This window comes from Bombus flavifrons, chromosome 4 (genome assembly GCF_040668555.2).
Source record: "Bombus flavifrons isolate JBK064 chromosome 4, iyBomFlav1_principal, whole genome shotgun sequence".
Classification (NCBI taxonomy): domain Eukaryota; kingdom Metazoa; phylum Arthropoda; class Insecta; order Hymenoptera; family Apidae; genus Bombus; species Bombus flavifrons.
In genome coordinates, this window is record NC_138445.1 from 8,793,345 (window position 1) to 8,817,485 (window position 24,141).

At 40.1% G+C, this 24,141-nt stretch overlaps 2 protein-coding genes across 5 annotated transcripts in view; one reads left to right on the forward strand and one right to left on the reverse strand.

The window, feature by feature from the left end:
* The window catches only part of LOC138179343 (uncharacterized), a 34,875-nt gene that overhangs the window by 2,581 nt on the left and 8,153 nt on the right, over window positions 1-24,141 (forward strand). The gene's annotated exons all lie outside the window — the stretch shown is intronic.
* On the reverse strand, window positions 8-23,652 carry LOC138179350 (uncharacterized). 3 transcript variants are annotated; one of them, XM_069112035.1, is made up of 5 exons: window positions 21,580-23,652; window positions 15,057-16,097; window positions 10,306-10,747; window positions 5,539-5,902; window positions 8-3,206 (listed from the first exon to the last, which is right to left on the reverse strand). In XM_069112035.1, the coding sequence occupies exons 2-4, from the start codon at window positions 15,753-15,755 to the stop codon at window positions 5,616-5,618; spliced, it is 1,428 nt and encodes a 475-aa protein (XP_068968136.1). In that variant the 5' UTR covers window positions 15,756-16,097; window positions 21,580-23,652; the 3' UTR covers window positions 8-3,206; window positions 5,539-5,615. The 3 variants fall into 3 exon arrangements, with proteins under 3 accessions (XP_068968136.1, XP_068968134.1, XP_068968137.1); XM_069112033.1 differs by having other exon boundaries at window positions 8-3,211; window positions 21,580-23,651; XM_069112036.1 differs by lacking the exon at window positions 8-3,206 and adding an exon at window positions 4,155-5,210.

The following is a 24,141-nucleotide window of genomic DNA, read 5'->3' on the forward strand; positions in this document are numbered from 1 at the left end:
GTCAGAATTATACTAAATAACCAATTTTCCTTGTATTCATATTTCAGAGAAGTTATAGAACGTTTAACAGTATTTACATACAATTACGACCACATAGGTTTTATGTACATTTAAGAATATGTATTGAATAATATGAACTCATAGTGTAGTATAGGGAAGAGTGATCTGATAGAATAATATAATTTGAAAATCATAAAGTATGATTAAAGCCAGAGGTAGAAAACTATGTCCATGCAATATATTGAAATTAAGATATAAGATAGAACATTTTAAAAAGAAATAGTCATTTGAATTAAATTCTTCTAAGTTGTTCTTAATGTGTTTTTGAAAAAAGTATTTATGAGGATTCCTTAAAAAAAAGTTCGAGATAAACTTTTTCCGTTATGCATAATAATATGCATGATTATGAAAGTATAACGAACGTATTTTATATTCTAGTTACACTTTTATCCATACTTGGCTACGGTAGTCCTATTAGGTTTACCGTGTACGAAATAACGTACATACCATATCTAACCATTTACAGATACAGTAAATTAGGTTTCTTAAGCAGGCACTATTCAAAGCTCCCTCTCTTTCATTCGTCTCGATATACATGTTACATTTAAATATCAATCAGTTACAAATTACTACACATGTTGAATCTTTTTAAAGCCTTTTTCATTATGGGATCGTTATTCATTGTTGTCTGAATATATGTTTGACTAAAACATAGAGATACGAGTCTTTCGTTCGTTTAACAAATACACGATCTGATGATTGAACGAATCAAAGGAACGAATCAAAACGTGAAAACCAGTACATCAATTTCTCGTTTAGTCAAAAGTTTCAAAGCTTATTCTAATTAAAGGTAGCGTGTAGGTTTTCATTTCTGGGCGGCTTGCAGTAACATAGTTGCCTTTCTAAATGATCGGTTTAAAAATCAATTAACGCTATCTGTCGTATGTTTTACATATAGTATATCCTTATATACATTTAGTGGCAGAGGCTGTATGTCTGCGAGGTGTAAGCTTTCATATTATTATTGTAGCTTAATACATTCAACGATAACTCGATGGCCTGATTAAGAAAGAACCTTCGATTATCTGGAATGCAATTTTTCTCTTTTCGCGTTTTTTTTTTCGTTTTCTCTTTAATGATACAAAATCATATGTGATAGAACTAAAAGGAACAAAATATGTATTCAAAAATGTACATCATTAGCAATACGCATTAATAAACATGTCATGTAATAAATAGTTTCTTTGGTAGTAATCTACGCGTTATAACGTACGATGCTAAGAATACCCTGTTGTCCAGACTGATACGATTACGAGAAAGACAAAAGATCAAATCTGAAGTCTAACGATGAACTGTACAGCTTGTATCTTGATTCTTGATAGCCTCGTGACTTTCATTCGTGTTGTTCCAAACAAGAGTAAAGAAAACTAATGTTTCTCAACATATACATGATTGAACCGTATGCAATTGATTCTGGCTTTTTCTTAAACAGACGATCGACTCTTAATATTTGACTACGTCGCTATATACAGTCTACTAAATACGTATATCCATTACTTTGCATTCGTAAACGTATATAATCCCTAAGATTCGATTAATCCTAGCTAGGAAGCCAATTACTTTGAGTATCGTATTATATTTATACGACTTACTGCACAAATCAATACAGACTACTCGCGCTGCATGTATCGTTTTATATAAAAAGAACTAGGAATTTATAGTCGTTACTCTTATGCGGTGACTTTGTGTGTATGTCTCTCTGTGTGTATATAATATGTGTTTTTTCCCAATGCAATTTTTCGGCATTTTTTATTTTTTTTTTTCTTATATCTTCACTAAGTAATAGTAGCTCGTCGAGAAAACAGATTTCCTATTTTTTTTCTCTTTTTTTTTTATATAATCGTATTTTCGCAGAGGGAGAATCAGTTTGGCAGTAGTATCCCACAATATTCTGCCGTAACTATCGCATCCATATAATCCTTGACGTTTAACTCATCGAAACAATTCGTTAGTAGAATTTCACCATAAAAGGGATAAGAAAAATCGAAAAAACAAGTAAAAATAAACGTTCGCGTGACGATAAGCGATTAACCTTTGATATATATATCTCGCCGGTATAGTGTGGTACTAAAAAACTTTTGATAGCGAGCAATGCACTGTACTCTCGTCGTGTATAAATGCAACCGAGTGCATTGATACAACTTAATACAACTTTCGCCGGTTTTGGGTCAGAAACGCGGTGAAGAGAAAATCCATCGTTCGCTAATTAAACATGTGATGACGATGTAATAAACGATATTAATTAAAAGAAGGACCAAACTGCTGGAGAGTATTATTCTTATAAATAGCGAACGATAGTTACATTTTACACTGTGACATACTACTAGCATAATTCACGCGATAAAAATCAGTATACAACGGCTCCGTGTCTGAAACGCTCTTTGGTTTGTTTCGATTCGAAGAGAGATAATTTCATATAGGAAAATTTACTGCTAAAAATAAATCTACAAAAGTAATTGATTATTTTTCTTCTCTTTTTTTTTTTTGGTTTCTTTTTTATTCACCGACCGTGCGAGGACGGAAAGACATGTAAGGAATACGCGTAGAAAGAGAATCGAAAGGACGTCGAAAGGCATACACAGGCTTTTATGTTCCCTTTTGTGCAGCTTCGACGTACTTCTTCTTTTTTTTCGCTTTTTTCTCATTTTCGTAATGTTTTGCTTCCATCCTTTCTTTTTTTTCTTCCGTGTCCTCTTGTTCGATCTTGTAATTCGTTCGTGTCGACTCTCGCTTCATGTGGCCGTCTTGTGTCGTCACGCAAACGGAAATTTACTCTGTTCGTCAGCACTACGAGTCGCATCGCAGTATACGACGTCACGAGGAAAATGTATCTTTAAAATTTCCTATAATTACTAAACGATTCAACCGATCTGTCGTGCCACGAGGTTTTCAAAAGAACGAAATGGAGGAACTAGTCAAATTATACTCTAGTCTAGTCTAGCCTTGGTCGAAACGGTTCCATTTTTTTAAAATAAACTTCTATCATCGACTATAAGGATTTAGAGTGTGTTCTATTTGATACAAGACGATTCAACGATACACTTTCCTGGCGACACGTAGAACCTTGAACGTTATTCGCTTATTGTGGGCTGGTGTGCTCGTGAAGTCAGTAGAATCTTTAGAAACCTTAGCTCCGGTCTGCTGACCTATCCTTTAAAAAATGAACATACGCTTAGTATTATATATGGCTTGATTTGGTCATTTCGTTTGTGTTTATTAATTTCGTCGCGGTATCGGTTTACTTCGTTTTAAATTTCGAATTAAATGCTCTCTTCTTGCTTTATATACTTTTTATTCTTTTTATACAATCATCTAATATTCTGTTATTGCTGTCTTGCTTAATTTTACCATGCTCGAATGCTGAGACGCGAGATCTATTTATCTGCGGGATATAAATGTTCGGTCGCGTTAGAGTATTTCGTTTAACGCTAACAGAATAAACTTGTCTGTTCTAAAAAATTTTGGTATGGGTCATTTACCGTTTCTATCTAGCGAGAGTAACGAGATATCTGTCAATTAACCCCCTGACTTCTAAAAATATACTGGAAACTCGAGTCCAATCAAGACTACGAAAATGTCTGACTTTAATTCGATCAAGGAGTTCGCGAAACGGATGTTGAATAGGAGACTTCATCAATTTGACGAAAATAGAGATTCGTTAATAGAATCAAAATTAACGATACGTTAGTTTCGATGCAATCAAATTCCCCCTGTAATTAGAATTTCCTCTTATAGGATGAATTAAAATCGATTATCGACCAATTATTTTCTTTCCGGGCTTCCTAACTCAGGCGATTGTCAATTAAGAGTGGAAATTTCCGGATAATATCGATCTGTTACGAATGCTCGATTCAAGCGGTAGAAAGATGTAAAGACAAAAGAGAAAGGTACCTGCATACGGTGTACCTTCTTAATTGCGACCCAGATGGCTCGCAATCCTTTTAACTGTGTATAATTCTATCGTTACGTTATTTTCTATCTGATAAAATCAACGATGCGCTACAGTCTCTTACAGTATACGAAAATAAGTTCTCTCGTAGAAAAACATCAGTACTCTCTATCCAACCTGAAAGAAAACTGACAAACTGCTGGATCACGATTCTTTCGCCCCTTATCTACTGTAGGTTTATTGTATGACGATTTATAGGTCGATTTTACAATTGCAATTTGCCTAGTAGATAGAAGAGGAATGATCCCAGCGAAAGTTAGTAGAAAAATATTAAGGGATGTCAATCCTCGACTAGTCAGCGACTCAAAGGTTCAGTCTGATCCCTTTCGTCTAGTTTCGTTATTTTATCGATTTGAAAATGAATCGAAGCTCGTGTTCACGCGGGCATTCGTCTCGTTACGAAATGAGCGAGAACATCTAAAATGGGACCTGAAACGCGTATGCATATGATACACGCGTATACACAGCGATTTACGCATTTAATAGCGAAGAAATTAGGGCAGGGTGGCAACATCGTCTCTCTAAAGCCAATATCGTGCATGTGCGGTTAAAGTATAGCAAGCTTAGAGTATAATCATCGTGGTTAAATTTATTACACTGTATTTATCGTTTTAATTTAGATAGAGCACAGAAGAACAAAAATGAAGAGATATTCGGTCTACGTCTTTATTGAAGACTTGAAAGTTTATGCGTTCATAATTTTGACATAACAGCGACAATATCATTTTCGTTCCTTGATGTTCGACAATTTCCCGATAACGAGAGAAAATGGAAAATTGGACGGAATAAAATCGATCTATGCCGACTCGATCGAGAAAAAACTACCCGTTTTATACCGCCGTTAGTATATCAAGAAACGAATAGCGGAACGTTGATCGGACACCACGTGATTTGAGAGACAAAAAGGAAATGAAGGATCGAACAGGGATTTCCCTTCGGATTCAACGGAAACGCTGAAGACGGGTTAACGTGAAAATCAATACTCCCAACATAATATCTTTCGATACGTCTCTATAATCTACTGTGCCTATGACATTTGTGCATTGTCTTTTCAAGTGAAATATCGGCTCTTCTTTTTATCAGAAAGAACTCTCTATCGTTGCAACTATGTTCTATATGCAACTATTATCGTAACTCTTCTGGCTAAGAGAACTCCTTCCTATTTTCTGTGAAAAGAATTTAACCACTTAACAGCACATTCCTGTAACATATACGGGCATAAATTATTTTTAATTTAACCATTGATCTGTATAGATCGTGCACGATATCTTGTATCAAAATATCTTACAAAATATGTATTTTACATCCATGTACCTATATCTATAAAAATATTTAATATCGTTAATAAATCGAGGGAAACTTTATCCGTTAAGTGGTTAAACGAATACGAGAATCCGAGGGTTTATTCATATTTTATCATCTCTCTATTTTTATATTTTTTGAAATAGAAGAAGATCATTCTGTCATGCTGTGTTATTGACAGGATAATTCACGCATATAGAGAGTCAGGCATATACGAGTTAGCTTACTTATACACGGTGATCTCGGCGGACCGATTGCTCCTGTAGAGTAGACGGTTCGACGTGTTTCGCCACCACTTCCATAGTCAGGTGCGCCTGCTTTGACCACCGGCTGTTATACCCGTGCCCGGGCTGCCTCCATTCGACAGCCACAATCTCCTGTTGAACTCTCGCATCTCATAGTTGTTGTTGCCGTTACTTTTCTCCCGATTGCCGCAATTATGGTTCGCCGAGGTGGGCGTCGTTTCCTCGAGAATCAGCGCGCAATGACTGTTTGTGTCGCTGTCTGCGCCACCATCCTGCAGATTGTTCGCCAATAAGGGGTGCTTTCCGGTATTGCACTCGTCCGTTTGGATCAGCAACGATGCATTTCCTAAAATTCATTTTCTTATCATTTTTGGATAAAATAAATTTCTTGTATTAGGATGTTTTCTTCTATTTTTACTAATTTTAAATTATAATTTTTAAGGATATTTTATTTGCTCCGGGTATCAATAGGTGCCAACTAGAGTGATTTTTATCAATGTAAGGATAAAATAGTTTCATGGAAAAGTTTGCACTTTGTTTCTTTCGTAAGCACTTTTCTTATCTTTAATATCAAGACATTATTATTCATACTGGTTTTCCAACGAATTGGCGTCATAGTGACTACTTAATATTTCTGAGTTATAATCATTCTGCGTAATTATTTAACTGTTTGCATAAAGTTCATATTATTTTCCGTGTTTTACATTCAAATTAGTCGCTAAACAGCAGGATGTTTTCTCGCTCGACTACTCTAGCTCGTTAACTATTCCGAATACCGATTGCACTGCAATTGTCAATAGAGCGTGTTCCACGCGACAACTATGTATACAGTCGTAGCAAAAAGATTGCGAGAACCTTCAACCTTTACATTCTATTACTAGTAACGTCCGTACTGGTCTTAATGTTGTGGTAGTTATTGATGTACATCGCGTGCAATCAGTCTTTTATTACAGTGTCCCTCACTGGCAGTTAGCTAGATCGAGTTTATACGTTTACGATGCGTCGATCGCACGCATTCGTACAGATAATGCTGCTAGATCGCTGGCACTAGATAATGGCACTCGAGTTTTCCAGGACTTCTACAACCTTTGGGATTAATACAATTGCAGATAAGAAGGGAGGTAGTTGAAGAATCACCCGCTGATATATTCTCGATCGGTCGAGAAGGATCCAAATTCGATGTTAAGGGGAGATACCGTATTCCGAACTACGTATTGGCCTTTTCCCTTCTTTTTTCTATAACGGAAGGGAAATAAGATAGGTATTTTCATGGCCGTTTAGGGTGACGCAAATGTCACCCTATTCCCTTTGATTTCCGTGCAAATACATTGGCCGAATGTTTCACGCGAATAGAAGTAGGATATCCCTTTGTGTCTAGCCTCTATGAACAGAACATCGAAAGAAAACGGTTTCGGTTAGACTCCTATTTGAAGATTTCGTACGCTGATGCATCACTCCGAGATCAATTCTCTTATTCTTGGCTGCTCTTTAAAAATTGATCGAATACCAATTACGGAGCAGGCGTATAAAATTATTTTTAGCGGCACGTGTTTCGTGGATGCAGCGTAGCACGCGTTACTGATTCTGCCCATCCGTTTCAAGGGTCTGGAAAAATTCCCACAGGGTATTGCAGAGATTATTTAGCGGAAAGTGAAACGAAGGAGTTTCATTTATCAAGAAACTCGCGACAATAATTACTCGTTCAATTTGGAAGCTATATCGAGAATTTAATTCCTCTACTGAGACCGATAAACGATGGAAGAAACGTTTCTCTTTTCCATCCTCGAGGAAATCATTGTCAAGATTCCCTTTTTATTCCGTATAAAGAATGTTTCTCTCAAAGAAAGGGCAGACGAATGATCAATTCTGGAAAGGAGGACAGCTGACAAGATCTGAAAGAAACATTCTTCATCCTGTCTTTTCAACAACCATCAACGATCGGGAGACCTCGAAGACACTGCCGGAGGCTTCCGATTACGAAACCAAGACTTGGTCGAAGCTTTCACGATGTACGATATCGATATAGTAGCATCCGTAGAAAAATTCATGCCTGGTATAAAATCGATATTACAATCATTATCTTTATAATTTAAACGAGTCATATAGATCGTCTAGGATGATAAAAAATGTGACGACAATGGCGGACTTTTGAACGGAATCCATGCGATGATCAGCGATACGAACGGTTCTTCTTATCTTTCGACGATATGACCTTTGATTGAAACTACACCACGAGTCTAGCTTACAAGTTAAAATCCGCTCTATCGTTCGTGTAATTACAAGACAGTACGAACAGGGTGCTAAATACTTATTATACTGGAGCACGCAATGTCCTAGTTCTTCTACTCTGATCCCGGACAATGCAGAGCTCAACATAATACGTGCAGGGTGTATTAGTTAAATGACTAGCCTCGACCAAGATCGCTAGCTTCAACGTAGAATTATGCATTTGCCTGTGAAACGACCCGACGTGTTCCCACTTTCGTTCTATGACCGGTTTAATGCGCACGGTTCTTTCATGTTGTTAACCCCTTTGTCGTTTCATGCCAATTATTTTTTGGAAGAACTTTTTCACCCCTCACCTCATCTAAATGCTTAACGAGTTGGGTATTACTCAGTTACCTCGAATTTGCTCGAAATTTCCGGCTGGTAATAATTAGACGAACGAACATTTCTATACTGCGCGCTGTTGAGTGTTTGGATACTTTGGTTGATTTTTAAAGACAATACGGGAATGTGATCAAAGTGAACAGATTGATGGCAGACTAATAACTAGAAACAGTACATATTTAGTAGTATCTTTTTATGAAATTATCAGACTATATATTATCTATTAAAGAAGCTTGGTAGTTGTATATTATAATAAAATTCACGATTCAATGATTTTTACGTGCTCTATAGCTTGGAAACTAATCGATTTAGATAAACAGTCTTCTTAAACGACAATTCTAATTTTGTCCGTTGCATATTAGCTTTTAAAAACCAATCTCACCGCGCTGTGATACTTTCGTTAATCTAAAATTGTATTCTATCAAAGATAAACATGTGACTGAATATTTCTCACCGGTATTGTATCTAGATTATAAATCTTCGGAGGATCCATTACTATACCATGATCGAAACTCGCGTGTTTCAATCGCGACGATAATAGACTCTCTTCGTGGATCCCGTGCAACCAGTAAACATATTTGCTCATCGTAGGAATCGCATGTCGAAAGAACAATCGACGCAATCTAGATTTTCCAATGAGCTCGTGCACGCTCTGCGCTACTTTTATCTTCCGCGAATCTCGTTAACGGTCTACGGTTCCGGTCAGCTTCGCGGTATTGTTCGTTTCCTCGCCAGCAACTATCGGAGTTTTCGTTTCACTTCATTCAACAGCTTCGTTTTTAGTTTCGGTTCGCAGAAGATACGAGAGAGATAATAAGCGGCAGATCGAACGTTTGTGAAAAGATTCTGAGAAGCACTTTGTCCTCGTCGTCGTTCCCGTTACAGATTCTCCATTCTACCCGACGTAGCATTTATAAAGCGTTAATCTTTCGTTAATTTCATGCTCATCCAATTACCTCTTGTTAGGTTTTCTCGCTGTTAATCCGATCTTTTCGGCACGTCCCTGCGTCGTTTAAACCGTGTAACTGCTATTGGCTGCGAAGCCAGCCAACTGCGAGATGTTGGTGTAAGAAACAAAAGGGAAAGAAAAGAGAAGGAAGGAATTATGAACGACCTTAATGAATGTTAAAAACGATCTACACGGTCGACGAATGTTGAAACGTCTGTTCCGTCGAAGACACTGGAAATTGCGGTAATGGCTAAGTTCTAAAAAATTTTCCATGAATGGAAAAACGTGTCTGGACGAAAGTTAAGGAATTTCCCGAGAGAACTCCGGGAGACGTCTGACGAATAATCGTTCTCACGTTTACTTGGATTGTGCTTTCTTGCCCGTCTTTTATTTACTTAACAGAATAAAGACTGTAGTTCACTTAAGCTAGATGGTATATCATCAGATCTTACACGATTCTTCAGATTTATGACTTATAGTTTCGATTTTAATTCGTGGTTTCATTACTGAAAAGATTAAAAATTTAGTGTGTAGAAATTCTCTAAAATATAGTAGACAGATTTTTCACAAATTAGATCGCAGAAACTCATAATAAAGGTAAAAGAATTTAGAGATCTTTACTAAATGCCGCGTGGACTACAGCGAAGTAAAAGTCGAGGTCGAAGATAACCATCCCCTAAAGACGTCAAATGTGCGTTCCAGTGGTCGGCGCCATACGGCTATTTATACTACCGCCTCTTATCTAACACCCTACGTCGAACCTACACACAAACACTCCACCCCTATCATAATTTTTTAATGGTTGCTGTCTTTTGAGCCCCCAAATCATTGTGAGATTTAAAGCCCTCTGGTCCCTTTGTTACACAATGGTCAAAATTAATGTTTCACCGTCATTGTACCTAATTTCATTCAACCCTCCTTTCAATCTTCTCCTTTCTTTAACGCCAGAGCTACCATCGACTGTATTATAAAATTTGTACTAAAAAATACTTTATACTTTACAAAACATTACTTGACCTGAAATATTCTTTCAAGTCTCTACATTCTCGTTGGATCAAGTCATTCGATATCGAGTCCCCAATCGGAATTTAAATAACTTGGTTAATCTGATCGAGACTATACCGAAAAAAGCATGTTCTATATATTCGTAAAATTGATATGTTATACCAGCAATATTTCATAAAATTTACCGGAAGGAGTGACAGCATTAGGCAGAGTCGTGCGTCGAACGATGCTTCCGTTGTTAGTGGCTTCCGGTATCACTTGCGAGAACGGTGGTTGCGTTAGGGTAGTCGCCGGCGGCGGTGGTTCTCGGAGCAACCGTATCTTTTGTATCATTTCCCTTATCTCGTAACGCAGTATCCCCAGGAAACATAATTTCGCGAACGCTATCACGCAGAAGCCCAATACGAACAGCAGGTCCGCGGTTTTTCGTAGCCATCTCATCAACGATTCCTCGCAACCTCTCGCGTACGGTTGTTGACAAGTGTCACTGACGTTGCCAGTGGGTACGCAACAGGTCTGTGGCCATCTACCACCGAAGTCTCTAGGACCGGTCACTCCGCAGCAGGAGAACTCCTTCTGCAAACGGTCCCATTGCTCGCTAAATCGTAGATCCTTGCCGTACTCCATCTGCGATGAAAAAAAAAAGATAGAATTCACGTCAATCTGAAACGTAGCTGTTAGAAATTTTTTGGTAGACGAATAGATCGTGGTAGAATTGAACGTTCAGGATAATTGCTGTAAGAGTAAAATTATAAGAATAGGGATTCTGTAAAAGCACGATTATACAATTGGAGAATCTGTGATAGTAAAATTGCAAAATTAAAGATATATGAAAGGCATACATTTTTTAGATGTTTGTGAGCGTCGAGATTCTACAAAGAGTGGTCATTTTCTACGATCGGAGAACAGCCGATGGCCTGCTATATATAGTACATGAACGACGGTCATAGAACTAGGAAGTTTTCGGCTTCGTTCGAAACATCATCGACGGGGCTAAATTTACGCATCGTTCGTCGAAAGGCGACTGGCTGCAGATATTTTTAAATCGATATTTTTAACTCTTCGATATCGAACCAATATTTACATATTAAAAGATAGACTCAGTTAGTATGGAGTTCGATGGAACGTTTAAATATCACTATGAAATTTTTATTGAATTCATTTGGATGATTGAAATTGATCGGAGGTTCATGATACCACACATGATCTTTTAATATAAGAAGCATAAAGAACGTGACACGATACTCAGAGTTATGAGAACTTTTAATAGATAGAAGTATACGATTGGTTCGAAAATGATCCAAAGGACGCAATAGAATTAAATGTAAAAGATAATGAAGAAAATTCGATGGTAAATTTTTGCATGAAAGAGAATTTTTAAATGACGAGAAGTATAAGAAATGTCCCATGTATCCAGGTCGATTATTCAAGGGTACGCACATTTTCCGTCGATTATGCGATCGACCTAGATAAGAACGGGGCTAAGAATAATGACTGCAGATACGGGCAGAGAAACGAGGTGAAACGGGCGAAAAGTTGGAATTGTTAGTAATCCCCGTGACACTGATTTTTCATCGTGACGAGTAACGAGGCGCCAGTAAACTAGTTCACTGTTTCTTAATTAGCACGGCTAGCTAGTTCATCACCGAATGTTTCCAAAATCCATATCGTATCCGATGTGAAACGAGGTAGAGAAAACATTTTTTTTCCTAAAACTTTTAGTCCTCTTTTCATGGAAAGAGTATCTAAAAAAAAATATTGAAAATTTGTTTTTTCAGACTAATATCGAGAGAATAATTTGTACTATCTAAATATTTAAATCAATACCTCAGGATAAATGGACAGACAGAACTTCCCCGTGAAGTTTCAACAGACATGAGTACTACTGCAGTGATATATCAACGATCTCGCGTTGATAAAAATTTCAGACTGTTTAGGCTCTACGAAGTTATTTAAAGTTTCAGGCTTGTTCTCGCTCGATAGGCGGAAACGGTGTCGCCACGATTAAAACTTTCAATCGTTGATTAAGAACTCGCTGGAAATAAACGAGTCGTGTGATTCGCGGAAAGTAAAAGTCTGAGGAAGGGATCGATTAATTTCAAGATTACATCTTTTCTCAGTCATTATTAGTTCGAAACTCGTCGGAGGTGTTAATTTAATCTTCGTTCGTCCTCGATGTATACATATATATAGAATAGAACAATTCTATTCTTTTCAGAATAAAAGGACCGAATTAATTAATCTTAAAGTTCAGAATCGGTCGTTGCTTCGACCCTTTTTTTTATCTATGTACCTACATGGTTTAATGTCAAGCGTCAAGAGAGGCAGAAATTCCGTAGTTCCACGGCGTAAAGTTTGCTAGGAAATACGTGAATGCATGTATGCTAGTTTATAAATAGTTAGCAGGCTGTATGTTGACTATGGTATGAATAATGTTCGTATCATGCCACAAACCGTACCTTACCTCGTGGCCGGTCAGCCAACCACGAATGTTCGAATTATAATAACACTACGCGCTGGATGTGCAAAACATTACAATGACGCGTGAAAAACTTTGTAGTAAAAAAACAAAGGGAATGTTCTAGTGGATATATTTAGTGAGTAACAAAAATCCACATGCATCCTTCACATTTGAACTATTACGATAAGAGCGTTAACTCCAGGTGATTTAATTCCTTCTTAAAATACTAAAATTAATATACCGATACCGATAATATACAATCTCATCGTGTATTAATACGGCACCATAAAAGATTCAACAAGAAAGTGCGTTTTTACTTTCTTCCCATAAATCAAATTTATGGATGTATGTAGATATTTATGATCGACTGTGAATTTAAATCAACTTAACGTTTGCTCGAGCCTACTATAGTACGACCACAATTCACCAGTGTCTAACGACTAACGTTATATCCTATTCCTCTTACTGCAAAGATTACATCGATTTTTTGGTCACCGGTCAACCCTGTATATTTTTTATGTTTATTGATTAAAAAGTACCGGGAATAGCGTATCGAATGGGAGACACGCGGCACGTTTCAAATAGAAGCGGAGATCGAATGAAATATCATACGTAACAAAAATGATGATTCAATTGAGTTGCCGCTAGGAACTCCCCTAGACTAGAAGGGGATGAGAAAGTATTCTAATATCGGTTCGATTCTCGCCAAGTCAGACACCACCTTATTTATGATTCACTGACAATTTTTCTGCCAAACAGTGAAAAAGTGTTTGGACTTGGTCCCGGTTCCGACACCGGAAACCTGTTCTTTCCACGCGGTCGATACTTCATTGAATGTTATGTAGAAGTGATAAGGGATGCCACGCCTCCGCTATTCTTCGCCGTTTTCTCCAGCTCCTCCGGAAACCGATTCCTCTCCTCCTTTTTTGCGCAGCTTATGCTCCGCCTTAATGCAACTGCACTTCGTATCCCGGACGAAAATTATCGTCCTTCGTCCGGCTCTATTCGAAAGACTTTTTAGTCGGAGAGCAATCGACGGAGGAGGCGCGAAACCTCTAACTTTCCGAGCGAAAGTTTGATCTAGCACAGAGACGTTTTAAATTATTCCAAGGGGCAACTACGAATGCTAAGACACGCGACGTATCGTGAGCTTCGATAATTTTTTTGTGACCTTCTCGATAATCTTTTATATCTCTAACGTTTCTCTTTGATACTCTCCTTCTGTTTTATTCCTTTTCTTCTTCTTCTTTTTTTTCTTCTCGTTCTGTCGGAATAGAAAGAAAATGGAGTGTTTGGCTCGACTCGACTCGAATAGATTTATTTCCTCGTAAGAAATCCATCCCAGGACTCTTGATCGCGATATTACCGATTCTCTTATTGCGAAAACGAGCCACTTATTCTTCGCTTAACGATAATCTTCCCCCCTCAACATGCGTATAATGGTATTCTCGTTCATCGAGCATAAAATTTCACGATTTAGTCGTCGTACGTTTCTCTATCGAGATTCTCGAGCTCTTTCTTTAACACAGTCAGAAGTTAGAGCCTTGTGCGATGTTTGGAAAGGAGGGCGTGTATCTACTCAATATCATCGTCTATCGCGTCCCTAAATTTCGAACAATTCTAGGTAACGGAACATACATTCCCGGGATAATAAAGCGATGCGTATCACGATTCAATGTGTATTTCATGCCTGGCATATTACGACCGAAGAAATGGCCGGATAAAATTCGTTCGAGGTGTGCTCACGATCGATCCGTGGGACGATTTCGTCTAATAGAAAAGAGGAGAGAGTCCTCGTTGTCGGAGCTTGGAATCTGATTTGCAGCCTCATCCCGTATCACAGACATAAAGTTTCCGCGATGGAAAGACCTTCTAACTCTTGACGTCTAACTTTTTCCACTAACCACTAGGCTACCTTGAGACGCCTAAGGTGAAGTTCGCTTGTGTAAGGCTCGACAGGCAAAGTCGTATCGAATCAAAGTTCGTTCGTAACTACTAGCTGTATCGAAAATTGTCAAGATCATAATACGTGAGATTAAAGGCGAGCGAAAGTAAGAAAAGGGAAAGTCGAATGATTGAACTGCTGGGCCATAATTAGAGACCAGGACTCAGGACTCTGCTAATTGAGTTTTCTAGACTAAGATATTAGAACGTTGATTTATCACTTTGCCTTTTAATATTTCGATTCAAAAATAGATCATATTTGTAAGAAAGTTTAATTACTAATAAAAAAATCATAAGGCAAGAGATTAGATCGGTACAGAATGATACGAAGCGATTAATGATTTCTAAAAAAAAAAAAGGGGGGAACTTCACTCACAACTATAAAAAATTCTTCTATCATCTCTGATGCTTTTTCCAGGTATCGAGCTTGATCATCCCGCTTACGTATCGTTCTGTAAAAATCCTATCGATCAAAAAAGTTCGATAAACAAGCGAACGAAAATCGAATGGAATATAAAAAAAGATACTAACCTGTAATCGTTGTTTGAGAGTGGGCCTGAGCTCGACGCGCATCCTCTCAAACCGGAAGACCCAGGCGACCCCGATGACGGCGTCACCGAATAGAAGCGCCAGTAGCAGCACCCAGTAGGCGTTCAAAAGTCTCGCGCTTAATCTCCTCGCCGCTATACAACCCAACAATTGTACCAGACCCAATTGCGTGGCTAATGCTAAGTAAGCGTAAAGGGCTGTCGGGTCGAATGCACGGGGTACCCCTGGCACCATGTACCTGCGTGGATCGCCGGTGAATAAGAGTGTTCGTGAGACCGCGGCGGCGAAGCCGAGCGCGCTACCGAGCAGCACCAAGTTACAGGTGTAGATCCAGAGCCGGTAATATCGCATCGCGACGTCCTGGCCACAATCGGCGCGTCTTTGGGACGTCACCGACGCCGCCGCCTCGTCGGCGACGTACGAACGACTACTGTCTCTTCTGTTACCTCCTTTAAATACTTCGTTGTTATTATTGTTGTTGTTATTGTTGTTGTTATTGTTGTTTATGTTGTTGTTGTTGTTAGTTGTCGTCGTCGTAGTGGTGTCCGTGGAGTGTCGATGCTCCTGGCTGTCGTCGAGCAGGAATAAGAAAGGCGGCTTCGCGCTGCAGTCCTTGTTCGCTATCTTTTGGCTGTGCGTCGACTGCAGGGTGACTGAACGTTGCAGCAGCATCACCGTCATACTATCGTGCCTCCCTGGTACGCGTGTCCTCGTCGTTAAGGATTATACCGTCCGGGTAGAGAATGGAAGTGGGAGCGTGTGTGTTTATCGAGACCTGGAGAGCCTCCTCCGTAGACGTGGACGAGAAATGTGCAGTGAGAAACGGCTGGTGTCACGCGAGCCACATTATACGTTCCGACAGTAGTCGTCTGTTTCTTGCGGCTTCTCGGCCAACCGGTCTATACCTGTACCTTGTTCCTTCCTTTCTGCTTCTTGTACTTCCTACGTCCGCTTTTTTCTTCGTCTTCTTTCTCTTTTTCTTCCGATGATTCTCTTCCACGATTACAACGTTGCTGACAATCCCTATATCGGGAGAAATTAAAAAAACCCATGGTGACAATGGTGACGATGGTAATGGCGAAAGACTGATCGCTGTAAGAATAACCTTTCAATGATTTATGGCGTGTACACACGCCTCGGACATGCTTGCACAGCTCGATAGTTTACAGCGAGCAGCCTATGTTTACTGGGTTAGGGGTTTGTCGTCTCTGTTAGTAGATTGATTAGAACCCGTTTAATTACGGATTACAATATCCCGAGTGGCTGTTTGGCCAATTATCTGACTAATACGTTCTATCGTTACCGTCTGATTGGGGCAGTGGATTATTACCTCCATCGTATCATTTTTTAAACTGCACGAACTCTATTTCATTTCGTCTAGGAAATTTCGATATGTTCGAAGTCATTCATTACTACCTATATTAATTATTAATCATCTTTATTATACTATTTTTATTATGCAACACATGTTAGTAAACAGGTATGTAAAGTAGCGACGTTGCGATATTCAACGCTCTTAATGATCCGTAGTAAATTGTAGAGTATCAAGAATCACGTCCTCTCTTTGTAGATGGAATTAAAACGCATTATCGGAGTTTCCTTGAGAAGACGTGCAAGCGAAAACAGGCGAGTTACCTCTCTGTAGCCAAAATTGATGGCGCTCGTTAGCAGGGTACCATTCTAGGTAAACGATTGAAACAGAAACCGATCGAGCGGCGGCAAAACGGTTCCAGCCTTTCATTTCGGTGTGGCAAACAATACGCGTCACAGATTCGTGTCAACGATGTAAAGCAATAAAGTTCCTGATAGAGCACAATTTATCTTGCCGGAATATCGAACACCGAGACGGCATGGTTTCGTTGGCTTTTTCTATTTCTCTGTCACGAGTGAACGTCGAAAATTGATAAAAATATCAACTTTACGGCGAACGAAATGCGCATCAATAAAGTCGGAGCAAAGGACAGGCAATAAACTTCGCTGATATAAAGCTGGCGTGGATATTAGAGGCACGAAATGAAGGAATTAATCCTAAGATTGTCGAGACATCTGGCTAGCGGAATTAGGCTACCAGGCTGCACGCATTTTGCGGAATACGCAACTAGTCACTCTGAACGTTCAAAGAAATGAAAAATTACGAAGATATTGAACGTGGTTGAAATTTTCTGGCATTCATAAAGAAGAAATCATTGCACCTTAGTCGTAACAAAGTAAACATTACAACGAGATCGAAGGAAAAACGAAAGATATTGATTCGAAAAGAAGAGATTCGGCTTAATTCCGTAACAAATTTCTGGAAAAATATCAAATTGTAGCGATTCTATCGAAGTTGCTCGTGTTTTTCGAACAGAAGTATTTCGAAAGGGGTTCTCGCTCGATTTCGCAATTAACACGCACAGCCGCGTATTATCTGATGCACAGAGAGCGTTACACAGATACAGCAGGTAGTAATTATTAGCCTTCATCGTGATAGATCGCGTTGAAGCAACATCGTACGCTGTGAAACGTCACGAACAGGTCACTAGCGTGTGGCTCGCTAAATTGTATTTCTTTCTGACAGTTCTAGCGTGCAATAGGCAATTCTATTATCGATTTCTCTTAGCCGACCAGCCGTGGTACGCTGTGTTCCCTCGCTGGACAAGAAAAAGACGAAAGACTGTGAAATGAACGATACAGAAACAAAGCACAAAGAGTTCAAGCAAATACGCTAATACGAAAAACATCAGCGATAAAAATCCCAAACGAAATGTGTTTTTCACATACACCAGGCGCCACTAGAATCTAGACTCCCATTGGAGTTATATATCGAAGTCTGTCTATGCAGGAAAGAGAAAATAGAAATTTGCATTCAAGGTGATACCAGATAGAACTAAAATCAATTCACTTTATTTACTATGCGTACAATATAGTTTTAGATAAAATCACGAGGACTTCTATCCAGATTATCAAACCTTTTATCACCCACGCAGATTTTTCTTCGATCTGAATCACTAGAATCTAAACGGAGAAAAGTAGAAACAAAAAATTACATTCGAAAGAGCACCATATAGGATCAATCATTCGATTTACCGTATATTATGCGAGGATATTTCTAGACAAAATTATGAGAATCTCGATTCAAAATGCCAATCTTTTATCACAGATTCTTCTTCAATATTAGATAACTCATAACAATGATACAAATAATAACGATATTTGATAGACTTCCATTAGAATTATATATTGTACACGGCCTTCGAAGAAAAGAAGTTACACCCAAGATAATACCATATTAATTCATCTTATATTACACGAGAAAGAATATTTTTTGAAAAAAATCATGAAGATGATATCTAACCAGAATACGTACCAATTTTTTATCGCCCATACAGGCTCTTCTTCAATGTCTGATAACTAGACCCACTATACACTAAAGAAATATAATGCAGAAGTGGGAATTTTTCAAACCCACAAGAGGGATGCTACTGTCAGATATATCGGAGACGTAGCTACCAGGCATTGGTTATTTTTAACAGAAGTCATATCAGCAGTAGCATGGAGGTTCGCGTTTCTTATTAGACGACTTACGTCAAGCGAGTTCGCTTTCATCTGGTTCAAATTAGAGGAAACGAGGGTCGCTCACGCAAGAAGAGGGAGGAAAGGTACGTCGAAGCGAGAGGGCCGTGTCCTTATGAAGCGAGCAGCGCGCAAAATAGACGAGAAATTCGACCGTGGGACGAAATGTCGCGGCTCAATCATCATCGTGAAACGAATTCATGCTAGCGGGACGTTTATATGTATAACACCGGCGATAACATATTCAAGGATGACATTTAAAACCGACAGAATCCAGCTAAATGTTCCAGGTATATTCACGATGTTGCTGGATAATCAACCCTTGGTTGGCCTCTAAAGTTTATAGCTTCTTTCCGACGGCGTTCTTCTCAAGTATTCATCGTTCCCTCGTTTCACGACTCACAAGCTCGGTAAATATGGTAAATACGCGCAAGGTGTCTATTCCGTTAATGAGAACTTTACTTTGAACCATGTTTATTCTGCAAAGACGAATGCAAGTCGGACAAGTCAGTGAATGAAAACCAAACGTGAGGGTTGATTCTCGCGAATGTATGCTCATTCTCGCGTACATTGTACGTGGTGCAAGTGTTAATCGGTTTTAATGGCTTTGTTCCCATAAGAGACATCGAGTAAGGCTAGTTAATGTATTGCTCGAAGATAAAATGGCAAATCTGAGTTTACAAACTTCCACACGGCTGCTAAAAGAGAAATATGCTTGGAGTATATAGCGTAAGGCGCTTCACACCTTACTTCGACTTGTTTAGCTCCTTATTTAGACCTTCTGCCTCTCGCTTGCCTTGCAGATTTTCTACAAGGTATCCCAACACTTCGATGATTTACATTCAAAATGTTGAACCATTGAGATGTTCAAATGATTCAAGAACCGTATGAAAGATTTTAATTTATCCAAGTTCTATGAGTTTTCATTATGGCTGGTAAAGTTGTCACTTTGAACAAACACTAACAAGGTATGTAAGCTGAAAATGGTCGAACCTATTTAAAGCGTTTTCAAAGCAGAGCTTGTCAATGACCGAAGATCGTGTTGTTCAGCTAAGGTTCGCAGCGATTGCCGGATACCATACTATTACGAAGTCGAAGATTAGAGGGATGTGCGGAAAAGGGAAACACGACAGAATGTCAGAATAGTTGAATTAACGGGTTCGAATTCCTGGCACAACTCGGCGAGGTAGTCACGTAGCCACGTATGGTTGGGAATCACTGCACCAGAGTTCTCTCGAGCTCGTGTCGGAATATATGTAGCTACATGTACGGATAAACACATAGAGAGAAGTAGAGGCGATACATGCTTCCGTGCTTCAGAATGCACACATGTCCAGGTGTACGTACATGTATGTACTTACGTGTGGGTAGCTAAGTGCACGTTGTGCGCGGATCTAAGAAAAGAAAGAGGGTAAACAGAGATGAGGGGACTGGGACGAGACAAGAGAAATCTCGTCGTCGATAAATTCCCTAAGATTTCACGACGGCGAAGGGTAGAAGAAGGTAGAAGGATGTAAGAAGGGAAAAGAGGGGCCACGTCGCAAAGAGCGTCGTGTTGACTATCCGTGCTCTCGAAAACACGTTCTTTCGTGCATCGATGTTATACATAAGGGGTGAAGCAGAGAGTGGTGCATTGTAATGAAACACGGAAGAAAGTTAAGGGCCCATCGATCGTTTAAGCCCTCCGCGCGCTTGCTCGAATACACGAGCCAGTTAGAAGAAAAGTCAACCACGAGGAGAAATGAGCAAACTTTTATTATTAATTCTTCTTCGATACAAAAATCGTCGAATAAATATCAAATATCGGCAAATGCAACGACTGTTATCAAAGAACAATGTCAAAAGTTTGAAAGGATAAGATTCCCAGTCAATGTCCTGGGTCAATGTTCAGCCTGTATACGTTTAAGTTTATGCGAGTATCGGTGAAAAAAACGACAACAATCGATCCCCACAGGGTGATCTCCTTTTTTTCGTCTCCAGTGTCGTGTTAAGAGAAAAAGAGGTAGAAATTCTCTCTAGGCACGGTGGATAGGATAGAGGGTAAAGGGAGACACCTGACCTTGTCCAGTGAATTAAACGACATCGTGGATGCCTCTACCGAGAATAGGTGTCGGTGTCTTTTTTAATTAAAATTCCTTCGTTACACAACGAATGTTGTGGAAGGGGGGAGGAAAAAAGAGAAAGGGGAGAATAAAGAATGAGGAAGGGAGAGAGGGTGGCCAGGAAGAGGAGCGGATCTGTGTGAAAAAGCTTTTAATTAGCTATCGGCGCGAATGTTTGTTACCGTTTGAAGGAGAGCTCAGCTATACCAAGGAGGGAAAACCGTGAAACAGTGAGTCGAGAGGGGAAACTCGAGTGGCTCGAGGACGAGGGGGAGAGGAGGGGGCTGACGTTATGCAATCCTCCTCCCGACCTTCCCGAAGAAATTTATCATCGCTTTCCTACGAGACGCTCTTCTTCTCCTTGTTGCCGTTCAACGACAAAACACGGATTTATTCGACGCCAATTTCGCTATCACGGCCCCGCCTCGATCGTTTCAACCTTTTCTCCGTACACTCGCACCCTCTCCGCGACTTAGTTCGCTCCTAGTTATATCTTAATAAACGAATATTTCTGTAAAGGACCTGTACCTTGTTGTTCGACTATTATATACATTCATACTATCTTTATTATACATCTATATACTATCACGGATTTGAAACACCATAAACTACGGATGCACTAAACTTGGAGACTCTCGACCGGGACGCAGGGCAGATATTTCAGCGATGTTATTATTGCCTTTTCGTCCCGCATACACGTGACTCCACACTGATGCCAAAAAACTGAGAAAAGCTAACAAACTACGAGAGCGAACCGGGGTAAAACGGCAAAAGACAAAGGAGAGAGAGAGAGAGAGACAAACAGACAGAGGGGGACCTTTCCAGAAGTCAAACGGATGGTCGTTACTGACCTTTAAACGCTCGTTATTAGGTTGTCACGGTACACCATCAATCGTCAATCGAACACACACATCGTCATAAGGATCACAAGTATCACGAGCGAGATCAGACAGTTTGGGCGAGCGTTGGTTCGGCGAGACGGGCACGAACGTGCTGGTCACGTCACGTCTATAAGCATCGCCGCAACCGCGAGCCTCGTCGAGACTGTTGTCCTCGTCGTTCATGCCAAAAGCGCTGGCTTCCGCCGTTTGCCTCTGCTTCTACTGCTGCTGCTGCTGCTACTGCTGCTGCTGCTGCTGCTGCTGCTGCTGCTGCTGCTGCTGCTGCTGCTGCTGCTGCTGCTACCGCTACTATTCACCACCATGATCTCACACGATTCGTCGTCCGCTTCATTTTCTCTGTTCACCACCTATTGACGTTCCTAGCACTGCTACCAGCGTTACCTTCGATCTCGTACTGACTACTGACTGATCAACTATTGGACCAACAGTCGTTTCATATGCCGAAACAAACGAACACTTGAACCTAACATGTATTATATGAGTTTCCTAACGGATCACTACTTGGTTTTACGTTTCTCGCACTGTACGTCCCTACACTGTAAAAACGATAGAAGATTAGATCTAGCGGCACACAACGACACCACGTAAGTTCGTGCAGGCAGTTTCTCGCGGAAGGAAGACGGCCACTGTCACGGGGTCTCGCCACTATCGTGGAAGAGACGGTGGTAACGCGGCTGGCATCGGGAAGAGTTCCTCGCGCACGGGGGGTGGCTGTCAACAGCGCCCGAGGTAGGCAACCGGACTGACTCCGCGCTGCACGGTGTCGGCGACAGACAGCGCGACCACCGACGAGACAAAGATCGACGATCGGTTCGGCTGCATACGAGGGGGATGAAACGAGAGAGAAACTCCGCGAGAGGCGGCGGTGGCGGCCACCGAGGTGGATCGTGTGCGAGAGAAAGGCTGGCGCTGGAGGGGAGAAAGCACCTCGTTGGGGGTGGACGAGGATTGGTAGGAATGGATTGTAAGAGGGGGAAACGTGGCTTTGAGAGAGACAGCGGTGGTGGAAAATCTGCGGTGGCACGTGTTCTGAGGGGTGAAGGGTATTTGGACAAGAAAGAGACAGAATAGCGATGGAAGGGAGGAAGTGCGAGGATAGAGAAGTGGGCGGTAAGAAAGACGGCGAGGATGAGGGAGGCAGGAGATTGGAAATCTGTGGGAATAGACGGGACGAGAAGGTTAATGTTGTAAGTAGATTCGCCAGAGACTGGTCGGAAAGTAGGAAGAGTACGAACGTGAGAGAAATGAAACGAGTGGAGAAACTTTGATGAAAGGAGGACGGAAAAGTGGGAAATGGGAAGGAATTGAACAAAGGACACGAGTCGTAGGTACAAGAAAGAAAAGAATAATTGGAATATCTCTAAAGATACGGAGAATGCGATACAAGGGTAAAAGCAATGGAGGGAGAGGACAAGTTGTTTGAAAAGAGAGAAGACAATTTGTAGAATTTAAAAGTAAAATGGAGGGGATAAAAGCTTCGGATAGAATAGAATAGAGAAAGAAGAGGAACGAGGGGAAAATGTTGTCGGAAGGAGGGGAGAAAGCTCGTAGAGAAAGCGAGCGGTATTGTACGTGGGAGAGAGTTTGGAAAGAGAAAGTTATACGAGATGGAAGAACGACAACGAAAAAAGTACAGCGAAAAGGAGATAAAAAAATTCACGAGAGGAAAGAGGAGGCTGCCCGTGAAAAGCTACGAGAGCTGGCAAGGATAATTTTATGAAGAGTGGAGCGAGAAAGGTAAATCGTACGATAAGAGAAAAAATAAGAGGAAAGTACGCCGATGCGGAGGGTGCGCGAACAAGATAAGCGAAGCGAACGGAGATGATTAAGAGAGCCAGCTGAAATCGTAAATGAGAGAACGTTAGAAAAAGAAAAAAAACACATAAGTGATGCAAACGAGTACACAGGTAATAATCAGAAGAGTAAAAAAAATTACTCCATGAAAAAGGAAGAGGAAATTGAGAAAATAAAATACAAATGAAATAAAATAAAGTAAAAGAGGAGATTCTGTTTTATGCAGAGGTTGCTGCATCAATCCCGAGTAGCAGCTTTCTGCTCGATGACATTGCAAGTACCTCCGGACAGAATACTCGTCTCGTAATTGAATCGTTGTGACGAGGAAGGAAACGTACGCGTACAGGTGCGAGCTAGTGATCTCCTTGAAAAATTTCCCGCTTTTCTTGCTTTCTTTATTTATTCTTGGCATTGAACTGGGGAAAATTAATCCATCGAACATGATGTCCTCGAGACGACACGTGTTATGGATTTAGTCACGATCGACAACGACTTTATAAAGACTAATCATACTGTAAAATAACCAAAAGTTATATTACAGCATATCAAAAGAATAATACACGAAACAAGACATTTGTTATTATTCCAGTTATGCATTCTTGAAGATAATTCATTTACAACTCAATCGCGTACCCATTTTCAATAATTCTTTTCTACCGTTTCTGTTTTCTTCCGTAATTAAATACTATTTTTTATACGTATATATTATTTAGTAAA